The sequence below is a fragment of the Varroa jacobsoni genome, unplaced genomic scaffold (genome assembly GCF_002532875.2).
Source record: "Varroa jacobsoni isolate VJ856 unplaced genomic scaffold, vjacob_1.0 scaffold_30, whole genome shotgun sequence".
Classification (NCBI taxonomy): domain Eukaryota; kingdom Metazoa; phylum Arthropoda; class Arachnida; order Mesostigmata; family Varroidae; genus Varroa; species Varroa jacobsoni.
Window position 1 is genome coordinate 268488 of NW_019212932.1, and position 24244 is coordinate 292731.

General features: G+C 39.5%; 1 protein-coding gene and 1 long non-coding RNA gene across 6 annotated transcripts; both read left to right on the plus strand.

The window, feature by feature from the left end:
• The first annotated feature begins 2244 nt into the window (after positions 1-2244).
• On the plus strand, positions 2245-5423 carry LOC111259088 (uncharacterized). The gene is made up of 3 exons (XR_002679409.2): positions 2245-2520; positions 4073-4273; positions 5135-5423. It is a non-coding gene; the product is annotated as an uncharacterized LOC111259088 (long non-coding RNA).
• Positions 5424-8307: 2884 nt separating this feature from the next.
• On the plus strand, positions 8308-23771 carry LOC111259098 (neuferricin). Of its 5 annotated transcripts, XR_002679423.2 has the most exons (9): positions 8312-8426; positions 15697-15865; positions 20598-20716; positions 20971-21034; positions 21584-21740; positions 21907-22077; positions 22289-22380; positions 22616-22910; positions 23197-23771. XR_002679423.2 is itself a non-coding variant. In XM_022830851.2 (8 exons), exons 2-8 carry the CDS (start codon positions 15820-15822, stop codon positions 22726-22728), a joined length of 762 nt encoding a protein of 253 aa, XP_022686586.1. In that variant the 5' UTR covers positions 8308-8426; positions 15802-15819; the 3' UTR covers positions 22729-23771. The 5 variants fall into 5 exon arrangements, 4 of the variants coding, with proteins under 4 accessions (XP_022686586.1, XP_022686539.1, XP_086823868.1 ...); XM_022830851.2 differs by having other exon boundaries at positions 8308-8426; positions 15802-15865; positions 22616-23771; XM_022830804.2 differs by having other exon boundaries at positions 22616-23771.
• Positions 23772-24244: the final 473 nt, after the last annotated feature.

The window sequence follows — 24244 nt, forward strand, 5'->3', positions numbered from 1 at the left end:
CAATTCACTGATAAGTAAATAAGCATCATATCATCCTAGTAAATGAGATAGGATCGTAGATAGGTAATTGCGTCCTGTTCGGAGCGCGCATAGAAGACTGTTGTGAGACTTGAAAAAGAAACACGCTACTACCTAGCAAGACTGGGGTGATTTAGTTACGGCGTAAATACACTATTTTGCACTGATAGATAATAATATAATCTATAATCAATAGTTTTGTTATTATTGTCATGAATATATCACATTTGATTTGACTAATTGTCGATAGAGCGTACCCATATGAATTTGGTGATGTTATCGATAGTGGGTCGGCTACTACCGCTATCACCCTCCCACCTTGTTCGATTTCTAGCGATCTCTTCTTGAAATGACACATCGTGTGTATAAGTTTGTCCCTACGTGCGGACATTCAAATATCCCTATTGCTGTTGTACGTACGGGTTGGCTACGACGCTCAACGAGTTGAAGGTGTTCCCACATGAACATTACTAGCATACGGATACGCAAAGTGTACCTATTACCGTACGATTGTTATCTATTTGTCGATGCTCGATGTCAGCGGTATTCGTTCGAGTACCATTAAAAAGATTGCTATGACAAGTATCCGGGCATATGTATATATATATATACGTACGTCATAAACATTAATTTTTATATATAATGAAATAATAAGCAATGGAACGGCGAAGAAATTCTGGCTGACACAAATATTGTCACGTGTTTCGTGCTTATCGTGGTATAACTCCTACACATAGATATTGAAAGTCGCTAATAACGGCAAAATGATGATATCAATTGAAGACTGTTTTAAAATATATCCAGTGCGTGAAAAACGTGACCGTCAAAGATAATATTAGGGTTATACCGATACCATGACATAGATAATAATAGTATTATTATTACTAATAATAGTATTAAATATGTTCTATAATAAGCTTGATGTTTTGGCAGTAGAAAATATTATAGGCAGTTAAACGGTTGTTTTTTTACTGCCAACTCCTGAATCTTAGTGTTTCAATCACTCTGCAGAGCCGCTCAGTGGGTCATACGCATTTGCATGTTCTATTGACAGCGTAGCGAAAGTGGACAGTCGGTAGTAAAAGTGAAATTCATAGAAGGAAACCTAAAGGATACCTAAACCTACCTAAGAGATACATAACTAACACGGCTTAACATACGTATTATGCTTAACAAAAACAACATCTTTTTTTTTGTTTGTTTTTTCTTCCTAGCTTCGTTCTCTTTAATAAAATTCCAGTGTTCATAGGATTATCCCATGCGTGTTATCTTAGGGCATAGCTTGTATCGAATCCTGCATTCATTCGTCTCGTATTAGCGGAAAATTGTCCAAATACGTAGGTTTGATATTATTATACGATTGTTCAGATATGTGAACTGTTGACAACGTCCAGCTATAAGAAATGAGAAAAGGCTAGCCCAGTCGGGCCTTCTGGGTCGGTGGCCTAGTTCTCACCTGGAAAACGACCTTTAGAGAGCTAGTAGCGAAGTACTTTTGCAAGAACTAGATCTGGGTGTGTCGAGCACTGGGCCAAACCGTGTAGAGGAACTAGCTCTATCCTTATGTTCAGGCAAGAAAGGCGTTGGCGTCTCGTAGCACTACCCTATGACCCAAAGGCATCCACTCACAGCCTGAGGCGCCAGCGAGTCAAAAAACATGACCCAGAATTTGACATGTCTTGCTGAACACCCAATCTTTCCCGGAGGCACATCCCTAAGGGCTTTGGCAATCACTCCCCAGGCTTTGAATGAACTGTCCATTATGCATTCGGCAACAAATCATTTTCGATATACTTTGCTATTATAATACTTGTTATGTTTATTTAGCTCAGCACGTAAACGGTAGCATCTACATGACTTCATAGTGAAGTTATTACTCGTATATTTCTTAAACAGGTAAGCGGAACATTTAACACACAAAAAGAGAGTAAAGGATGTTTCTATACTGTGCTGTAACACAATGAGACTAATCAACTGAAGTCTTAGAATCAAATAGCCTTCTTTCGTTGATAAAGAACAAATTATAGGATCATCAACCAACAGAACAATGGCGATGTCTCATCATCACCTACATAAGCGTCAGAATAGTTTAACCAGTTCGAGGTCGAACGCCTTCTATCGCGAAGCGAGTGCAGTAGTAGGAAGCGAATAGCCAGCCTTAGCTCGCAAGGCCTTTCCTACCCCCTTTCCCAGCTTACCTAACGTCGAAAGCCTTAACGTCATATCAAGGACCAAAGCTGCTACTCTGCTAAGCTCGTCCACCCTGCTCCTTTTACGGCTATAGACGCAAAACAATCTGTAGGCAAACACAGCACAGTGGCCCTCACAGTGCAGCTGCTCTGAAAGAAAAGGTCACGGAACGGCGTATACCAGCCTACAGAAAAGAAAGATCTGGTGATACAAGTTAGCATAGGCATCGTGTTTCCGTGCGGTACGTTTTCACACACCGAAGTCGCCATCATCCATTGAAGTCTCGTCGAAAACAGGTCGTGAAAACAGAAGGTGCGTCGACAGAACATTTAGCGGACCTGTATTCCCATGCTGTGATATACATTATCTATTTATCATCTATTCAGAAATTTTGCTGTAAGTTCCGGCCATTGCTTTCACAATTATTGAAAAGAAATATGAACGGTGTATGTGTCCGAAATTTCGCAAGGCAATATTGATAATTCAATTAGGAGGACAAATTAATTAGGAGGGTTATGACTGAGTAGTTCGCGAACGAAGTAGAGGATATAGTCGATTTTTCAAAACGAAGGTTTACAGAAGGCAGTAATAAGCAATGATAGCGGCAATATCTATTGGCATCTTGTCGTGAGCTGCACATAAAGCAAGCTAGTTAAACGTGACAATCAAAACCCAACGTAAAAGCTTATATTGACCCTAGCCCGCTCCAAACAGCGTATTTAAATGTTCATGTACAATATATCAATGATCGGAAGCAGACAGCCTTTCTTTCTAAAATCAAGATAAAATGATTGACAAAAAAGCCGACCATAATGTTCATACTAATTCAGTAGTGTTCTTCAAGCACTCAGTGAAGGTCGATCAGTGGAACAGCACTAAAATACTGGAATACATAAAATCGCTAAAATAAACCAATATGAAAATTCATCAAGGCCTAACAAATTAATCGGTAAGTTGGAGGAAAACTTAAGAGAACATTTTTTTAAATCTTCAAATTAGACCCATCGGGCCAGTAACAGCTTCCTCCGCGGACAACTGGTTCTATACACGTGATTTGTAATGATACTAATATTAACAGATTTGTATCACAAGTGAGCATGTCCTTTACGAAATCTTGCAACTCTCAGCAATGGCCATTAATTTATGTTCAAGGTATTTAAGTATTCTGAAAAGTAGATCACACATCATTAAGCCCATTGCTCTATGCACGTATAACTTACTCGATGTATGAACGCAGTTTTTTATACCTTATACGCATACCTTATACATGTATGTCTACTATGAAATACAACTTGGAAAATCCTCAGTGGACTGCGTCTTCAACTGCCCTTTAACGCATCCATAGGCCTCCGTGCCTTAGTAGTTTTTGACAGAATAAAGAAGCTACCCATATACTGTAAACGACGGGCAGCTCACAACTGTGCTATGGCGTCAAGTCCAATCAAAGAAAGCCCAGAAATTTCCCCATATTTTAGAGATTTGCCTTGCCGCGTCGGCCATGAACGTCTATTCATTGAATTCATTTTCCGTAGAATGAGCAAACAAATATCCAAGCTGCCAACGTTAATCCACGACATAACCATATATTGGGCTTTCAGACCAGATATATATCGGACCTAGCCCTGAAGTAACTTTTGGGTTTTTCGTTAGCATTCAAATTTATGAGTCGAGAGACGATTGTTCAGAGGAAGCTTGTCCATTTAGTTCAAGTCTAATTAAGCTTTCGGCAATCGATTTTCATAGGTACATTCTACGTTAGCCATTGATAAATTCTCGTCTGCTAAATACTTCCATCCGACAACATTGGAAGAGCGGGTTTCATCATCATTCGATGTGCATAATTCGCAATTTGCTTTCTGTACAGATGTACTACTACGACGCAGCTCATCGACACGCTCTGTACGCGAAGGAGCTCCAATCAGACCGCGATCGCTGGAACTTGAGTCGGGCCACGCGCGACGCGGTCATTTCAGCTCATTGTCCTCCTTACCTTCAGATAGGCAGTGCCGCTCCCACGCTGCTCAATCGACTTACTGCGCCTGTTTACTATTCATCTTCGCAAAGGGTCAGTAGGGAACGCGCGTCAGAGAAGTGCCTATTCACAAGGATGATCCATACGTTCTGCCGTTGCGGGTCAAAATGTACTTTTCTTTATGACATGTTGGTTTAAACGAGCAATACTGTGTTACTTAAATGTGTCCATGTGACCTTTTACTCACCGAGGTTTTCAATAGGCTTGCTTGACGTATACAGAAATCAAATTGTGGCTAGAGAAAGACAACGAAAAACGCTTCGGCCTGCCCGTCCGTCTATCTACCTATTTAATATGAACAGGTAGATAGAGGGACAGGTCATCGGAACAACCTAGACGTTTCAACGCATTGTCCACGTGCTGTCGGGACCAAAGTCGAAGTCAGCTAATGTTGAAAATCATACATGATGCGACAGTGTCCTGGCAAGACCGATACCTTTTTCGTTAGATGGGCATATGGCCACGCCTATTGTACACTTTCGAATGCGATGAACCATCTTGTTCCCAGATGTATAGAAGAACACGTTAATGAGCATTGATTGAGTCTTACATGCATGTTAAGCGTTGCGTGCTGAACTCTATGTTGGCCATCACTAGTAGAACAAGGGTGTTTAAATTATAGGTATTTGTAGGCCTGAAAAAGAACAGCAAAAAGGTCATCGGTAATTGACTATCCATAGGGTATGATTCACAACTCCCTACAATGTATACTGTAACACAAGCTGTAGCAAAATTCAATAATAATTCAGACTTATGTGATTGGATAATGTTATTTAATAGAAGTTGAAAACCACTTAAGTATATGAACAAGGAATATGTTTATTCGAAGAACTTGCATATGTTCGTCAAGAAACTTTATTCAGTAGTTCTAATTGGTTGTATAAATCATTACAGATCCCATACCACAGGCGAAAGGTGACCACCTGGTACCGCTTTTAAGGCACTGTTTCTGGCTCCATATCACATGAAGCCTATGCGTTGTTTTGACATAGCGATATTTCTACTTACATCGAAATCTCAACTACTTCACTAGAGATGTTCATATTGTATCATCTGCAACTACAGTTGATTAACTTGCCTCGGTAAAGTGGCGAGGAGCTCTACAAGTTTACCAAAACAAGTTTTCTATATGTTCTATGAACAATAAGAACAGTGTATAATAAATGTTGTGTCATAAAAGTTATTAACTTTCGTTTTGTTTCGTAAGATGTTCAAGTGAACATCTAATAGACAATGATTAGGACGCAACCGCTGTTTATGCTCGTTGTTAATGGCTTACCACGACGTCGTAAACGGGGAAACCTTGAAGTCTGGCTGTACGCAGGCCATCTATGCTTAACACCTAGCGGCCCCGACGAAAAGGCCCCAATTGATAGCTATTAACTCAAAACAGCCAAAAAGTATGTTCTGAAGCTGCGCAAAGTAGCGCTTACGGGTTTCGTCAACTACTCAGTAAGTGTCTTATCTAGAACTTAACGTTCGCTGCAAAGCAAGGACTACAAGTTCTAAGCCTGTAGACAATGTCGCGAAGGGAAAGCACAGATTCTCCGTAGCAGCGAGGCTCCATGCCGTGACGGCATGAAAGACCCATCTGTGAGATCATTAGTGATTTTTTATTCAAAACTCACAGATTCCGATGTGTTGCACTAAGGCTTCATCTGTCAAATCGTCAAAATAAAGTACAGTCTTATAACGCCAGTTTATGACATGGGATGCAACCGTTCGAGTACGTTGCCCACCCACTTGATAAAAAAAAAGGTGCACCTTTTTATGCGAGGTGAAACATGCGTCCGCCATAAATGTGTAATAAAAATTTAGAAAAGATCGTGAAGACGATCTTCCATATGATGTTACGCGGAATGCTGCAGCATCTAGAGTTCCGTGGCACCGCTTCTATCATCTAATGTATAATACATGTATTTGAATTAATATATAGGTTACAAATGTATATAAAAATGTTGTGACAACTAGGTAGTCCCGATGCTAAATACCGGTATGCTCGATATTTACAGTTGTGGGTGTTTTGCAAGTAGGACTAACGCTAACAATACGATGAACAATATGCCCCATACAGCTAAGGTCTAAGCATCTGGTGTTGTTTAGAACTTTCTTGTTCGCGTAAATCTTGCAGGGGCATAAGCTCAGTTTCTCTCACACATCCTGTGCTGGAGCCTATCTAGAGAGCAATGTACGTGCAACATTATTAAAAAATACTAAGACCAAACGCAAAAAGTTTTTCGAAAAGGGTTTGCCTTATCGCTTTATGGACACGTATTTCTGTCTATCTTTTTTTAAAGATACTATCTTTACGAAGTCCATTCCATTCTAAAATACCTATTAATAAACCCAACATATGAGAGAGCCTACACATATGCAGAAGCCGGTATTACGTCGTATCTATTTTATATATTCATTACACCTACCTCACGTATAGAAACTTTAAGTGAGTAAAATTTTTTTATGAACAACAGCTAATGCTTCGGATAACACTTCGTAATGAGTCGAGTAATATGTTTAGTGTAACTGTACTTATTTTTGCGTCTTTTTATGAAAGAAATTATTTTGATTTCGCCCAGCACCCCCCTTTGACCCCCTTCGAATCATATGTTTTATTTATCAAGGTGAATATTCTGTTTTAATACTTTTTTCAGTAGCTAGTTAGATTATCTTTCATTTCTAATCTTTTTAGCTGGAGTTTTAGAACTGTCACTTGACTTCACAAGCATGAGCAAAGGGCTGATTCGTTGCCAGAAATCCCTTGGGCTAATTAAATTTGAATTTATGTAGCATCCGGAGAAATGTTATGTAAATTGTAACAAGCTTAGATCTAATGTCGATAATATGTTAGGCTTTATGTTGCTATCGACGGTCCAAGATTAGCATAGCTCTGCTGTAATAGACGATAGGAATATCGCAACCCTTCGTAAAAAGTAACCGACCGAGAGTGTAAAATTCACCTAGGATTCATTATCCAGAAAGTGAAATATAACACATGATATCTGATAAAGAATATAATGTTTTAGAGTAAATTACACTATGGCCTTTCTTGAGTTTCATTTTTTTCTGCATCTAACCGATGTTACGAAAGGCAAATTGGACAAGGGCCGATGCATACACAGAGCGTCGATAGCTTGATTATATCTACCGCGTTTGGGGGTATTGATAAAGGCTAAGCTGATCCCAAAATGTTGGTTAAGGTTGCGCAAAAGTCAGCTGTCAAAAAAATTGTGCACCAAAAAATCTAGAGGTTCTCTTTGTTGGAAGAATGCACGGTGAATGTTTAGATACCAATCAAACGTACAGAAGTTATTTCGTTTTTAAGGTTTTCTTTGAGGCCAACACACGAATCGATCTCAAACGACGGGCCTTACACCAGGTATTTGTCACGGTTGTGTGGGATTTTAGCCAGAATTTTCCAACTGCAATACTTACTGAACTCATACGTTTCTCAATTTGTGGCTATAGGCCTGTAGTCATTTTAATGTAATTTTGACCCAAGAGGCCCATTTTAGTCTAACTTCGATTAAATAAAATACGCCTATAGCGTTCTAAAACGACATTTGTACATCATTTCGCACCTCAGTTCGAGCTTTTCCCCATTTGCCCGCTGCTCGTCTATGCGTCTCATTGCTTTGGTACGTGTCTCGATGGTCAAGATTTCAGTTAGCGGCAAATGAAAGCTTTTATCGTAAACTACCGTCTACCGCCTTCTCGCTCCTGCTGAAAGGAGCACCTCTTCAGGCAACTTCACACTGACGTCACAGGCACAGCTGATTTCGGTTTTCGTTTGCCGGCCGTGGCCGTTCCTTATCTTGTTGCTGACGGCCCAGGACCTATCATCAGGCAACAACCCTAAGGCTAACTTACGACCTGCTCAGCGACGTTAACCATACCGCTTCTCTGCAACAAACGACACCAACAGCAGGTAACCTTCTCCCAAACTCGCAGTCATTCCCTTCATCTACCTGTCATTCTTCAGTCCCCCTTACTGCTACTACCTCACCCAGCCTCATCAGCGCGGCAGCGTCATGTGTTTCCCTCACCCATACAGACGAAATCGGCCGCTTTCGTCAACGTGGATTTTAACGTAGTGTGTGAGACGGCATTAGATGCCATTGAGTACGTAGCCGTGCGGCAGCAGTAACGTCAAGAGCATAGCAAACCTACGCACGTATAGAAACTTTAAGTGAGTAAAATTTGTTATGAACAACATGCCATTAACATCAATACTTCCTTTTGCAATACTTAACTAGATCGTGCGGAAGAAGTCACCCGCTGATAGAGATTACGTTACGCGATTTTGTTTTGCTGGATAATCGATTTCCTCTATAATTGATATCGCTTTTACTTATTGTGACACGAATCTGCTGACGTGTGCTAGAACTGCGTTGTCTCGTCGCAAAAAAGCTGTCATAGGATTTGTTATAAACCTGTGAGAACTAGGTGTAACCCTGTAATTGACGATTTAGGTAGTGTTATCCGTCATTGATTCATTGTTGTTCTGCTGACAGATGCACACAAACTTGGCAGTCAGAGTCAAATATGGTTTTGAGAAAAGGAAAATTCGGCCTATTGGCATATGCTAGCATGAGCACGGCAACGACCGATTCCGTTCCCTGCAACGATGTGCTGTGATTTTTTTTTAATATATGTAACTGACTTTATTCATAGGAACTTTGCAGTTTCGAATTATAATTTATTCTTTATTATTATTATTATAATTTATTTTTATTTAGAGGTAAAGAGAGTATGAAAAGTTTTTAAGAAAAGTTTAAGCAGTTGAAGTTTTCAACATTCACAGAAATAGAAAAAAAAAAACGAAGAACTTGTTGCATCGATGTATCTTTTATTGTTTGTGTTTATTTCATAATCTAATTAATGTATTTTGTACTTTTGGTTTTCACTTTTAATATATAAAGAAACTCAATATAGAAAGAAACTAAAAATAGAAATAGTTCATATTATTTTCAAAGAAGATGACCAAACAAGATGAGCTGTTTTATTCAAGACTATCGGCGTTAAAATCGGCCAGTTTTTAAATATTATGAAAAAATTGTGAAAGACCTATCTTTAAAATGGTCATAATTTTGCAGATTTAAATTATCAGCCAAGCACGATATCACTTACACATTTTGGATGGATAAAAATTTCTTGCTTTCGATCAAATAAATACACACCTTTATATTGAGTAGCCATCGGTAGAAAAAAACAATGTTCGAAGAACCATTTTGTAACAGATTGTTTTATGATGGATTTATAACTTCACTGGATTTACCATCCAAAAATCATAGTGAACGCGTGCAGCTGAGCGCGCTGATACTTCGGATAACACTTCGTAATGAGTCGAGTAATATGTTTAGTGTAACTGTACTTATTTTTGCGTCTTTTTATGAAAGAAATTATTTTGATTTCGCCCAACACCCCCCTTTGACCCCCTTCGAATCATATGTTTTATTTATCAAGGCGAATATTCTGTTTTAATACTTTTTTCAGTAGCTAGTTAGATTATCTTTCATTTCTAATCTTTTTAGCTGGAGTTTTAGAACTGTCACTTGACTTCACAAGCATGAGCAAAGGGCTGATTCGTTGCCAGAAATCCCTTGGGCTCATTGAATTTGAATTAACAGTAGTGTGTGCGATGGCATTAGATGCCATTGAGTAGGTAGCCGTGCGGCAGCAGTTACGTCAAGAGTATAGCAAACCTGCTGAGGTGTCTATTTGTTGATCCGGTATGATCTGCTCAGATTAGTTGAGTTTTGTTTCCTTGTCGACAGCGGAATCATTTGCTTCCAGAGCGTTCTTACTTTGAGTACTTCGACGGAGCCTATCTCCGAATCTACTGTCTATAAAAGTATCAGAAAAACAGCGACCCAAAAACAAATAGGTCTGATTTGATAACCTCCTGCTTACTAAGCCAGCTTATTGAGCTCTGTGTTCGCACTCTGTGTGAAACCATTGTGTTCCAGCGGGTCCGGTCGCTTGTGTCCAGTATCGTAAATATAGCAAAATAGTATGGACGAGTAACCGGCTGGCTGGAAAAATTCGTTTCGAACAGTGGAAATTACTTCATCACTTTGGTTTACCTTCATCTAATTAACTGAAGACACTGACTTATGTAATTCTGTGCGCTGCTTGTCAGCCATAAATACCTTTTCATTTATTGTACGATTTTGTATTAATTACATTCGTCAGCAGTCGCGAACATTTGGACACGGTGAAGTCGAACGTTCAAAGACCTCCGTAGCCGTACAAGGTGCTCATTAGTAAGCTTGCACTGGGCCCTCCCACAGAGTATCGGGCTATAGTAAAATTTCTTGAGGAACACAGTGTAAGAAAAGTAGCGTGGTCTCATTTTTGTTCTACGCTGTAATTTCTCCTGCTTCGAGTCTGCTTTAAAAAATCGCCCCACAAAGCTCACAGCGACAATTGATGCTGAACATTGTGCCGACGCCAACAGCAGCGGTATCTTCAGGAAAAGACCCAGGAAAACGACAGTGACCAGAATTGAAAGTCAGGAGATAAGACAGCTAACTGCGCCATTGTAGCACAATTAGTGACGTGACTGCGATTTGGAGCGAGAAAGAGAAACCACAGGCAATCTGTCAAAACTGTAAGCTTAAATGTAGCTTCTTAGATGTTATCGGAGAAAAAAACGGTAATCTACTACTTTTTCGGCAACAATTAGGCCCTGCATTGCTAAGCTTTAATTTTGGACTTGATAATTTCTAAGCTATTTATATAGGTAGCTATTTTTCCAACAATACCGCCTTCCGCATGAACCATTTGTACAACAGACGAAAGCATACAAGCTTGTTCTACCTCTTTCGCGAAAGCACCCTTTGCCGTGCCTTCGATATGAGGTGCAAAAATAGGCCACGGGGAAGGACAATCGATTTTTGTGCACAACAGAGTGACTCAGCGAAGCGTTTTTGATATTACCTAAAATGTTCCTTGGACGGAAGCGGCCTGTAAGGCAGTCCTTTCGTAAAATGACTCTATAGCAATAGAGAGCTGGTTACTGCTTTGAAACTAGCCTAAGTTAAGCTACATAGTACCTTTTTTTTTGGCTATTGCAAAACACCCCTAAAAAATAAGAAACCTAACTATATTGTAGTAAAACTTTTGAAAGATTTTGGAGAGGTTTCGATATTGTGAGAAGGTCTGATAAGACGTAATACAGTTAAGGCCATCCAATTTAGATAACTATATAGTCTCATATTTATATAGCTTAGATAGTAAATTTGATTTGTAGCTGTAGTTGGAATCATCAGTTTTCATTGTCAACAGTGTACGCTGAAGTGTGTTGATGTATTGAATCTATGTACACATGGAAAAGAGAAGGAACTTATTTGAAATACCTGTTTCTTTAGATTCGACGAAAACATTGAAATCTTATAGCTACTTTTATCCGGTATCAATACATCGTATCTATACTAAATTTAACGTAAGTTATTTTAATTCGCCTGCGAAGCACCGACTATTACCAAAATGTGCCTGTCAAATTTAGCGTCGTTCTGTAGAATCCCAACTGCACGCAAATAACGTCTACACCAATTATTTCTTAAATGAGTCATCTGCACGTATAGCCTCTATAGCGAATCACATCTGCTATCATGGAGTGGATATGTCTACACCCCACGCCTTCGACTTTAAAAATAAATGGGTTTTTTACATATCGTGTGGCTAGCAGATTGATTCGAATTCGTAATGTAAAAACGCGCCAGCAATTAATCTTCCAGACACACATATGTGTTAATCAAAATATTCTTTATGCTTTACTTGGAAAAGTATTATTTTTCTAAGTTCCGAACTTAGTTCCGAGTAAGTTCGAGTAAGCTGCTTTGTTCGTCGGACAAGCTGCTATCTATACCATTGCCTATACTAAACATTGCTTCTACATCCCTCACCGATAAAAATTTAAAGCTCATCAAGATGGGTAGTCTACCAGACGAGCTGCAGGGGGTACTGTTCTCAACAGTTGCAATCTGGAGGCAGTTAGCTCCCATCGGCTTCATGTTTTGCTCTTTCTTTCTTCGAAGTTGGGTCGACGGTCGACGCACAAAATGACCGAATTAGCATGTGCCGAGCGCTTGAGTTTGGAATGGGTGACCTGCCATCAGCAGACTTACCCCCTAAAACCGGCAAATGCAACGCGCGGTCGTACTACCAGTTTGCAACGCGTTTGGCAATCGTTGATGTCACGAGCACGAGACACTAGCGCTGGCAGACGTCGGTGGACGAAGACGCCGTTGGACTCAAGTGCAAAACTCGCGAGTCGCCGCTGAATGGGGCCACTGCCCGTACATCTGGGTCCGTCTTGCCTGGGCCACGTAAACGAGGCTCGATTAGCTCTATGTCGTGAATGGTTCCACATATAAAGCGTTGGGCTTCTCGTCGCCGCTGTTGTCGTTACCGTTATGGCTTTTGACGTTGCTGCCACGGTGAGTCTTCTTTTAGCTAAGCTATTAAAACTAAACGGCTTTAGTTTTCCATGCTCAATCATTTTGAAGGTAGAAGCCGCACTACACTTGACTCATCCTAGCTGGCAGCTTTACGTTAGTTTAGTATCGCCCAAGACTAACTAAGTTGCTCTGTTTACCTGACTACTGCTGTCGAAACTATCTGGTGCTGATATACGGAAGCGGAATTCTATGCACCAAAGCTTAGTGGTTAGATAATGAGACACTCCAGTAGGGCTAGAGTATGAGGTCTGGTCTTGAGCACTTTTCTGGGAATAGTTTCGAACGATTTTTCCTCCAAGATGTGAAAACCACGAATCTGTTAGCCTAACAATTTTTCTGCTATTAGAAAAATGTCGTACGTTCTATAAGTAACGAGATGAAATAAACCGAATAAGAATTAAAGACATTTTTATTCAAGCGCTGTTGTTTTGCATCAAAAGTAAACAACTTTTCTATAGGCATATGTGTATCTAAACTGGTTCGTTAGAGTCTCTACTTTGCTTTTGACAGCGCTAATATTCCCCCTCTCCTGTTTATTTTTTCTAGACAACTTTTATTTGCTTCGAAATCCTGACCCAAATGAATTTGACTTTTCGAACACTTGAAACATTGCGAGAGATCTTAGTATAGTGATCTTCAGTTTACATCTATGCTTTCTATCTATTCACTACTCGTACGTCAAATAATGCTGACTAAAAGTCTGCAGTGACACAAACGACAACCTCGTTTAACGAACTGTTTGTGAAAGCTACCAGGTCGGCTGTCTGTCAGAAGACAATTCGTTTCAACTTCAGTTGTATGAAACCTTTTCCCCTCACCAAACTCAGCAGACAACATCTGTGTCATAATGGTATCATGCCGCAGCCCTCTGACCATCAGTGTTCTGACAGTGTGTATTAGAAAATACCACGTCTCGCCCGTAAAGGTCTTCGTTCTATAGCACAATGACCGACAGATCTATATTGTGACGGTTGGGAGGGGTCACTTTGCTTTCCAGCTCCAGTTATTTCGTCACATCATGCTAGAATGGTTAAGTTATTATTATCTGCTTAATAAGAGAAATAATAATAGTTATGGTACCAACACAGAGTGATCTAAAAATGTGGTACGTTTTGCAAAAGCTCCGCAAATTGACCAGATATTTTCAAATTGAGTTTCATTATTCTTGCGCGTTACTGTGTAATGTCAAGGTCGCTTTGTCTAACCAGACTATATATTCGAAAATATACTATGCACGCAAGTGAAACGCTATGGACGAAATAACGTTAGTAGCAGAAAGGAAATACGACTTCCCAGCGATTTCCATAGTCGTTGCACGTGACACTTACGGCACATACATGTAGATCTATAAGAAACCCCGTGCATCTGAAGTCCGTATCCATGTTTTCCATTATATTGAACTGTTTTGGTTAGGACTGTGCGACGTTTGATGGTCACAATTCCTGAGCTAAACGAGTGACACTGAATACTTTTCAGTATAACTTTAAGTGAATATCGGACATTATACTTTGCGCGATAGGGCGTACGGTCGGAAAGCTTCTCAATGCTTGCACGCGCACCATTTGCGTTATGACGCTAAATTTCACTATTTAAAACTTCAAGAAAAATGGTGTGTAAAGTGTTCTTATTATACCGGAACGCCTAGATACGGATGAGTGTGAGATGAGAACAAAAGTCATTGGCGATATATCAAGACCCTCGATCCTGGGCACCACTGGCGCAAGCTCGTGGTCCTACGCTGTTGTCAAATGACACTATGTACTGGCGATTGCTGGATCGTCCATCCACTAGTTTCTTAAAAAATTGAATATCAGTAAAATTGATTTTTATTATTGACAAATACATTTTGTAAAGACTTATTTTAATACTTATAGCAATCTCTCATAGTTACACCGTACCCTGAGCAAAAATTTCTCCTTGGAAAAGCCACGGTCTGTCTAAGCCCTTTTCAAAGAATTTGCACAAACCCATTCAGATGTCGTTCATTCGTAACCGAATGTGTTGAACGAGTTCCCTGTTGAGTACGGTTTTGCTCGTTGTATGTATAACTGGTTATACATGCTTCAATTGGATCCGAACTAGAGGGTAAAAGGGACAAAATGGTAATCCTTGTCAGTGTAAAAGTACGATAAAAACTCTTCACACGCACCTTTGCTAATAACTATACTATGTAAGGGGTAATCCGAAAAACGTTAATTTTGCCCGACAAAGTTAACCGCATTTTATAAAAACTTTTAGTCTGATAAATGAGTCATAGCATCCGAGGTAGAATTTCCTTGTCGGTGTCTTTCGTTTTAAGATTGTATCTACTTAAATCTGACGCTAAAGACAAATAAATACAAACGTTTCAGCAAGTTTCAATGGACTTCCTTGTTGCAATCAAGTCGCCGCAAGTTAAAAAGAAAAACCCACCATTTATGTTGGACATATTAACGAGTGCACTATTGCAGAATACATGTTACTGATATTCAAATTCAATGTTTAAAGTGGCGTGCTTACAGTTTGGTCTACTTTCTATTTTCTGAGATTCAGCACAATTTAAAACCAATCCAGTTTAAGATCCCGCAACTTTAAATAGTCCATCCATTTTATGTAAACGGCTGTACAGTTTGACAGTATGGTGGTTTAGTAAATGTCGTACCCCTCAAATAGATATTGTTTTTGAAACCGATTCGCGTCTGTTGTACAGCCGGTGTTTGCTCTGCGTCTACCATAATCAAATGAATCTCATCACAGTAGCTATTATTAACAGAATTACAGAAACTACTTGACGTTAGGGTAACCAATATGTTCTAAATTAGAGTAGACTTTTTAGGCTAAAGGAAAAAAAATATGTAGAATGATTTTTCAGCTAGCTTTTTCAAGCTGAACTTTTCATGTTATGCGATCAATAGCAGGCCGTTTCACTAAGCTCTTCTCTGTAGTTTTATTACCTTGATGCCAGATAGGATGAGTACGACAAACACATAATGTGGTAATTATTGAGTCCTTCAGATGAGTCGAAAGGTGTGCGATACGTGGTTTTACGCGATTCTTATCTGCTCTGTTGGAGTTTCGCTTTATTACTATTATCCTGAAGTCCAGAATCGTTTCCCGCAGGCGACCGCCATCCTCGAAATGCACTACAAAAAAATCACGAGTCAATTCGTGTCTTCAATGCAACGTAAGTGGCACGTTCAGTTTTAAGTTCTAAATATTAAACAAATTACTTTGTGTTTGAATTATTCAAATATTACATATGTTTTAGACAAATTTTCTTCGAAGATATAGCATTACCAGTTTTCTATAGGTTCAGGGTTTGCTAAATGTCTTAGACAACGACCCAGCCTTCTATATAATGGAAATAGCGCAATATTTATCAAGAAGAGAATTCGTTCATGAGAAGAAGTTCATGCAGCATTAAAAAAAAATAGGTAATTTTATTTTAAATATTGCGTGAGGGCCATGCACTTTTTAACTGTCATAAGATACTTTTTAAGATACCCGATTAAGATTTGGGTTTATTGCGCACTTGGGCACTCGTTTGACCATCTGAAGAGGCATACACAGCCCTGATTAAACGACTGCTTTTTCGGTTAATGTTTATTTTAGTTCGCTTATGGTTAGCCTCGCTCTCTTGTACATATTAATCCTCACTTGCGCACGTTGATCGTAGGTTATGACAGTTCGAAAGCTGAGAGGTGGACGGGAGACCCGCGTGCTAAAAACCTGCCAAAATGATATACTTAAGGGAACTTTATATATATATATATATATATATATAAATTATATAAAAACTGTTTCCTTGGTATTTTGGCAAATAAGGCCTTATGTCATTTCAACTTGAATTCGATGATTTAAATGTTAATGCTGCAAATTCGCAGCTTCTCTTCGATAGTGTGTGTCTCGGACATGAACGGCCATCGCTGCAACTTGATGGAATCAATGGAAATATTTTATTAAAAGATCTTCTTACAATCGTCTAGTACCTGATGACCAAATATGCATTGCAGCGCTTCCGCTCGTCCGGTGTATTCGATAGCCAAGCCACAGCCTATCATAGAAGGCGCATTGCCAACGGTTGCGGTCTAGTGTTCGATACGCGTTAGCTATACTTCCCGACCTTGCAATAGCGGCGTGACACCATCGCGTTAATGCCGATCGTCAGTGAGACTGCTGCGGACGCCAGCTACGCGGCACCATTTCCGGCACGACTGCATGCCCTTTACATCGATTCGGTACCTGAAGTGCTTAATGATGTCTGGCGACAAAGCATGCTGCTGTTCCATTAGTTGATAGCAGGATAAAAGATACGATGAGGACTGGATAAGTCTGACTAGAAGAACGAGTTGACGATGCCTTGCTTCTGAAACGTTGCGCTATGTTGCTCACCCGAGTACCTTCACCGCTCCATCAGTCCAATAGACGGACAGGTAAATAATCTTCGTCGGCCTTTGGCCTTCAACGGCCGCTCGTATCCGAGATGCATTATCCATTTTAGACCACGCTTTTTAGTAATGAAAGTTCAACGGGCTCCAGAACTCGCTGTGCGGCCAGCTGACCGGCCTTATTTCTACTTAGGTCAGGTGTTAGCCAGTTCGACGTCGTCTTCTCTGTACATACAAAGAACGCTTTCATTTTAACATTTATCGACTGATTTTCGCCGCCGCATTTTATGAATGGCTCTGTATACTAAATGAAAGAGGGGAAAAAATTGATATATGAGTAATACACGTTTAGTGCAGCCTAAGATGTTCCTCTTCCGAAGAAGACTCCTGGCATCCGTGTCGCCGTTGTATGCAGAGATGACGATATGCTTCTACGGAACGCATAAATGAAGAGAATGGTCTGCCCGACGCGAACGACTAACCGTTAGTCACGATCTTCATTTCATTTCGTCTTAAATTATCTTCTAAACATTAAAACACTTTATTGTCGCATTTTGTGCCGTCGTTGCCAGCGTTGACGAAAGTAAATTTTTTACAACTTCACAGATCGACCGAGTTGCCGCATCCTGATCTCTGAAATGATGGCTCCTACGATCGTGCTGAGCATCGGACTTGAACCAATACAAATGCCGCGATTTTGCATGTTTAGTGAAACTGGAAAACATGAATACAGACAGGAAACTGACATGTGCAATCCACTGCAAAAAAATGCACAGTCATGAGTACGCGGCAGGGTCACATAGCAGTTAGTCATCAATACGCTTCTGGAATCCAATTCACGCTTTTTAATATAATGCTCATGCATATGTTGCTTATAATTTATATACTAACAAACAATATGTGCAATGTACCTGTGTACACAGTATATCAATGGGAGATGGCCTGAGGGCTCAAGTTTGAATTGGTCCATCTTCAGAACCTACAACCTGTAGGTTAAATTTTTTTCCATCGAAGCACATTATCATTACAGAAATAAACGTTCCTCGTGTATATATATACACATATATACTTCGGCTTACCTATCATATTTCAAATGATTTCTTTATTTATAGTTTTCTTTGTGTGAAGTGTGCGAGCCTTTCGCGGTCAAGTTCCAAGCTTGCTCGCTGCATGGCGCCAGCGTTTGCTTGTATATGGTATCGGTACAACTGTTTATAATTAGCGATTGTGAATATTGGAGTGATATCACAAACTGGATGCCCCACGAGTATAAGCTCGGAATCTTACAGTTAACCAAATAGCGTATATATGCCTACGCTGTTAATATGGGATTAACTTTTATCGAATGTTTCGAATCGTTTAGGATAGGTTGTCGTTAAAAGGGTATTATAAGGAAATGTATCGCAATTTAAAGGTCTGTTCAGAAGAAATATTATTTATTTAGTCTTTCAGAATAACACGAATGAATGGTTTTTTCACATGGCCTCATTGACACAATACGTTGCATTACTATACAGCTCCTTCGGGAAGATGCACGCAAACCATCCATAAGACAACAACAGACCCTGTTAGGTGTGTAAATTCACCGTAAATGCACCCTGTGACAACGACAGCTGAAAATGGCAGCAACGTGCAGGCCTGTGTAATAGCTAGAGTATTACTGAATTTGCCTGAATCGACAAAACGTATATTCTCATTACTTTCAGGCCAACTGCTGCCATTGCTATGGCCGTCGTGTTCACAAGCATTAAAGTATTATTGTCTGAATTTCTAGCAGCTTACCCATAATAGCCTTCTAATTATCCACTACCAATAATCCGTTGACGAACCGCCTGGTGATATACATATCTAAAGCTACGCAACCTAACAAACGTGTACGTTAAGCTATTTAAGCGTTAAGCGATGAAATATCAATAAACGCGCGAGTATTTCTTCGTTGATGAAAATTAAAGGAGCTTCGTGTGTTTGCGTCTTCAGGCTACTTTAGACCTATGCCCTTTTCGTGCAGCAACATAGACGCAAACGGCACAAACTGTGAGAGGCAATTAAGTACTGTTAGAATCTGACAGGTCGTCTGTTCAACCGAAGGGCTCTCCATTCAGGAGGTTCCCATCGTCATTTAGAATGCCTCCCAAAGAGGCTACGGTACACCTTATGTAAATGACCCAAGGCAAGATATCTGCAGTAGTAATTCGTGAAATTCGCTGGTTACTAACCAGTTCAGGGAATCATAAAAGATCTTAATGGGGGCGTACCTAGTTGGTTGTCTCATTAGAGCGAATTATACAGCACTTTTGTTTGATATGCCTGGGTCTTTACAGGGCCTCTCAGGATACTCAGTCCCAATGGTTCTCTGACACACATTGTGGTCCTACCATTCTTGTCGCTTGAAGGTCGATCAGGCATAACGATACGTCTGTCTTGTGGAATAAAGCCTACAATTAATTTTCGCATTATTAAATTAAATTATAAATAAAAATTTTAAAAGTTAAAATTCGCATCATCCCGAAAGTCTGTCCACCAACTTAATAATAGCCAGATTTGGGCCAGTCAAATATTCCTAATCGTCCTTAACCCTGCCTGAGTATTATTTATGGTCAGCTTGTACCTGAATTCTCACAATTATTAAACAACAACGCCCAGTAACCCACGCAGCTTTAGCTCACCAACTTCTTTGAGTTGGAAGTCATTCAAGCAGATCTCGGTTTCCTGCAGTTACAAAACGCAGTTTATGCCCACTCTTTACATTTACGTCCCATTTGTTGAGTTGCCATGTGTGCCTTATTGATTTCAGTGAAGCGAAGATGGGGTTCAGCCCACATCTAAGCTAAACACACCCGAAAGAAAAGCTCGAACGGTTGGTTAATGAAGGATACGGGATAAAGACGATCAGGAATTGCTTAGGTCGACTAACGTTAGAACTGTCAATGATGGTCATGACAAAATTTACTGTAGTCTTTCTTTAGTTATGTAAGAGATCATTCACCGACCATATTCTACCTTTTACAAAGCTATATAAGTCGGGCTTATTCAGGAAGGTTGTCGTTATTTTTAGAAGCATAGCTCTAGCTACAAAAGGAAGAATATCATTGGTATAACCAGCATGCTGTTTTAGTTGCGGTCATTGAAATACAAATTTTAAAAACATTATCGAAGTTTCGGTTAAACACTAGAATTAATGAACTGGCTCTCACTTAGCTCTATCTGATTAGCGAAATATTGCAATTAATTAGGTTATTATAAAACTTATAAAATAAACTCTGAGCGTACAACATGGTAGAGCTAGAGGCCATCCCTAAGTTATGCAGAGATAATTTTTCAATCACTTAAAAGCAAATCAATGGAATCAGATTTCTGTAAAAGCCGATATGCGACCATCATATGAAACTAGCTTAAATACTTCTGAACTGAAAAGTATAATATTTAGAATGAAAATGACAGTTTTTAGGGACTTGTATTTAGACACCGCAGAAAACCAATGTATAAGGCTGCAAAATAATGCTACATACGAGTATACGTGGTTTTCAGCGTATGTTCCACTCCTAAGATCAATCAGCCTGCCTCCAGGAATGTTCAACGCGGACACCTTGGCCCGCTATGACGGCAAAACGGGATCAAAGGGACTTTACCTAGCTCTTCTTGGGAAGGTAATTTAAGTATAAATAACGCGTAGCGACAAAACATCTGAAAAAAAGCAAGCTTCGTGTAATTTTGTCTTTTCTAAATACGTGAAGTTCGTACTAATTGTGCCTCTACAGCTTCTTTTTTTATCAGTCAACCCGTTTTACTTTAACGGTATCTTGTGAAACAGAACCGTCCTTTGTTCGGCAAGGACCTTTTATAAGCAAGTTTACCGTGATTTGTGGAAAAATATCCCAAAAAGGCAATCAAATTTTTCCAGGTGTACGACGTGGAGAAAGGCGCGAAGTACTACAGGGAAGGAGGCAGTTATTCGTTCTTTGCTGGTAACTACCGGGCTGCTATATTGTATCTCCTATTAAACACGCTATAATCAAGGCACTTCCAGCTTTTTCTCTTGCCGTTTCTATGTAACGTGGTGCTATTTTTCTTACTGAAAATGAATTCGTCCTACTTTTACAACCCTATTAACATTGAGCTTACCGACACATCTTGTATAGCTATTGCTACCGTGCTGAATCAAATTGACTAATAGTGCCAAGTCTAGTCTTAATATCTGTACCCTATACCTGTGGTCTGTCAGGTGTAGATACTAATAAAAACAGCTGACAAGTTTACAGGTACAAAGCCTCATCGGTTTCCCGTCGTTATTTGGTTGCCATCTTTATAGGCAAATAGGCACGGTTCAAAAATGCTAATTTCTAAGTTTGGAAATACAGGCAATGCATATAATTGTACGCTTCTCAGTACACAACATCGTATTTTAGTTAGTAACTATGTTTTTATTTAAGCTAGCCTGCTTGTTTCTGGTTGACCTAATTTTCATAACTATAGATACTCCGGCTATAAATAATAATCAACGTGCGTCATTACAGGCAAAGACGCTTCGCGGGCGTATATCACGGGTGACTTCTCTGACACTGGTCTGACAGATGACTTAACAGGTCTTTCGGAAGAGTCCGTGGCTGGCTTGGCAAACTGGATAGAGATGTATCATAAAGACTACCCCTATATGGGAAAGCTTGTTGGAAGGTGAACACAGCTTTCAGTTACCTATTTATTGTGATTATATGAAGGATTATTTATTCTAATTGCAACTTCTTTGCTAGTGGATGTCCTAGTAACGTCCCTAAAAATTGGTCAACCTTATAAACTTAGCAACAACCTTTAATATGGATTTATCGTGTGAGTTTTGTAGGTATTACACGATAACCGGCGAGAAAACCGCCGAACTGCGGCGAATTGAGGAACTGTTGTCTAGGGCTCAGGCCGTTAAGGACAAAGAAGATGAACAGAAAAAGATGTTCCCGCCCTGCAATTCAGAATTTAACACTAAAACAGGACATCGCGTCTGGTGCAGTAATCAAAGGTACCTCGTATACGCCATAACCACACCTCGTTAGCAGAAGACCTCGGCCACAAATATCTACTCATTCGGTTAGATATTGTTGACGAATTTTTGTCGTCATAAGCTAAGTGCTTTGTATTTTAACTTACACATAACGAACCGTGAACTGATACGCACCTTCTGATCTAACATATCTGTTTATAAATCCTGCCCGATTACTTCCCCCTCACAGCGGAGGTATTGAGCGATCGTGGGATGGAGTTCCCCGCAGATTTCATCCCCCTGGAATGAGTCAAGAAAGATGCGTCTGCGTCCGAACTACAGGTAAAAAATGTTTCAAAAAATTGCAAGTTGCACGAAATACAGCATTTCTTTTATGTTTGACGGTTTCTCAGAATCGAAATTATCTTATGTCAAAGCTCAGAAAGGGTATTGGGCACAGCGCTAGCGCCCAACGTTCAGTACTTAGCGCAGTTTTGGCGTATTTGAATCAACCAATCGTAATCACTGTAAAACATCTTCACATAGATCATACGTTTTATACATCCTTTTTGTGCAGGCGCTCCGTATGACAATCCGTCGGCTACAACGAATAATGGTGACCTGTCAAATCCTAACCTTAAGGAGTACCCCAATTGTGAACCGTCATCTAAAAGCTGCAAACTCAAGTAGTCTTCAACGTGGTGATATCCAGAGTGACCTCTGTACAGGGCAAAACGTTCATCAAGGCCGAAGGCATTCTTTTTCGAAGAAAAGAAAAAAACATTCGTAACACATTAAAACCGTACAACGCCAACCTCATCCCTACATATTAATGCGTCTTGTTGATACGGTATTGAAGATATATGAAATATGTGAGTTTAATTTGATTCATAATTGAAACCAACCGTATGCAATCAATGTGCGTCGCCTTTCCCATAGAATATATTTAAAAACCTATCTTACTAGAAACCTTCACAAACGTAAGGTTTATAACTGCGGTGATATAAGCAGTATGAAAGTGAAGATCGTTTGATAATTTATGCAAAGCATAGAGAAATAGTCGAAAGTTTTCTATGAGTTCCATTGTGCCACAGTGTATGCTTATATAATAGCAAAGCAAGAGTTCGTTTACCAAAACGTGTTTTTGTCTTTTGGCAGTAAGAAACATCGTCTTGATGAAAGTCAAACGACCGACTTGTTAAGCAGGTTGAACTTCAGCGTATGCCAATGGAATCTTGTTAAGAGATACTGCCCCAACGAAATTCTAAAGCTGAATGCAATTTTCTACTCTGATTGCGAATGCAAGTAACTCAGAATTGATAGCTATATAGTACATACAGCTATCAATTCAAGGATGAGATCATGAGCAAACCGGCACGACCATAGCGTCCTGCAACATTATGTACCCTACTAAGATGTTGAAAACTCTTTTGCTGAGGAAATATCACATGGCTAGCGTTTTTAATGACCAATTCTAAATTTAATGAGCCTGTTTATCGCAATTCCCTGAAAATCATACTGGGTCATTTCAGCCGAAATTAATTAAAATATTTAGATGACGGTTCTTTCAGTACACCGACCGGTTAAGTCGTTTTTTATATGCTTTCATTTTCGCCTCAAAAGGTAAATGATGAATGTGAACAAGATGCTAAATTTAACCTATGCAAATGACTATATAGATAGTAAAATAAACTCAAATATAATAAAATTGATATTTATTAAGTTAAACAAAATGGACAGGTGTTTTTTTTCAAGTGAGTTTTTCTACTTCCACGAATTTCACTTTCCTGCGAAGGCACCTGGTGGCACCTTACTTTGCAGTAATCTTCAGTAGCTTGGACCCAATAACAATAATAACAGCTGGAGAGTTGACCGGTAGCTCTTCCAAAAGTGTAGGGAATTTTTCTGGCGTTTTTTTACCAGTGTTTAAAAATATCTTCGAGTAGCACGTACTTAGCCTTTATTACAGTACCTCGGCAACGTTGATGATTGCCTGATGTAGATTCTACCATCTATATGGCGGATAAATGTGCAAGCAAGACATTTGCCTTTCTTTTATAACCTGCTTGCAAAGTATCATTTAGCCTTTTGGAACAACATGTTTATGCTTTACTTAAATCCTTTTCTACACACGGTTAAATTTATTTAAGAGACTCATACTGTACGATTTTATTTTCCCAGAGAGTTCTTTTATATCTTATAATTT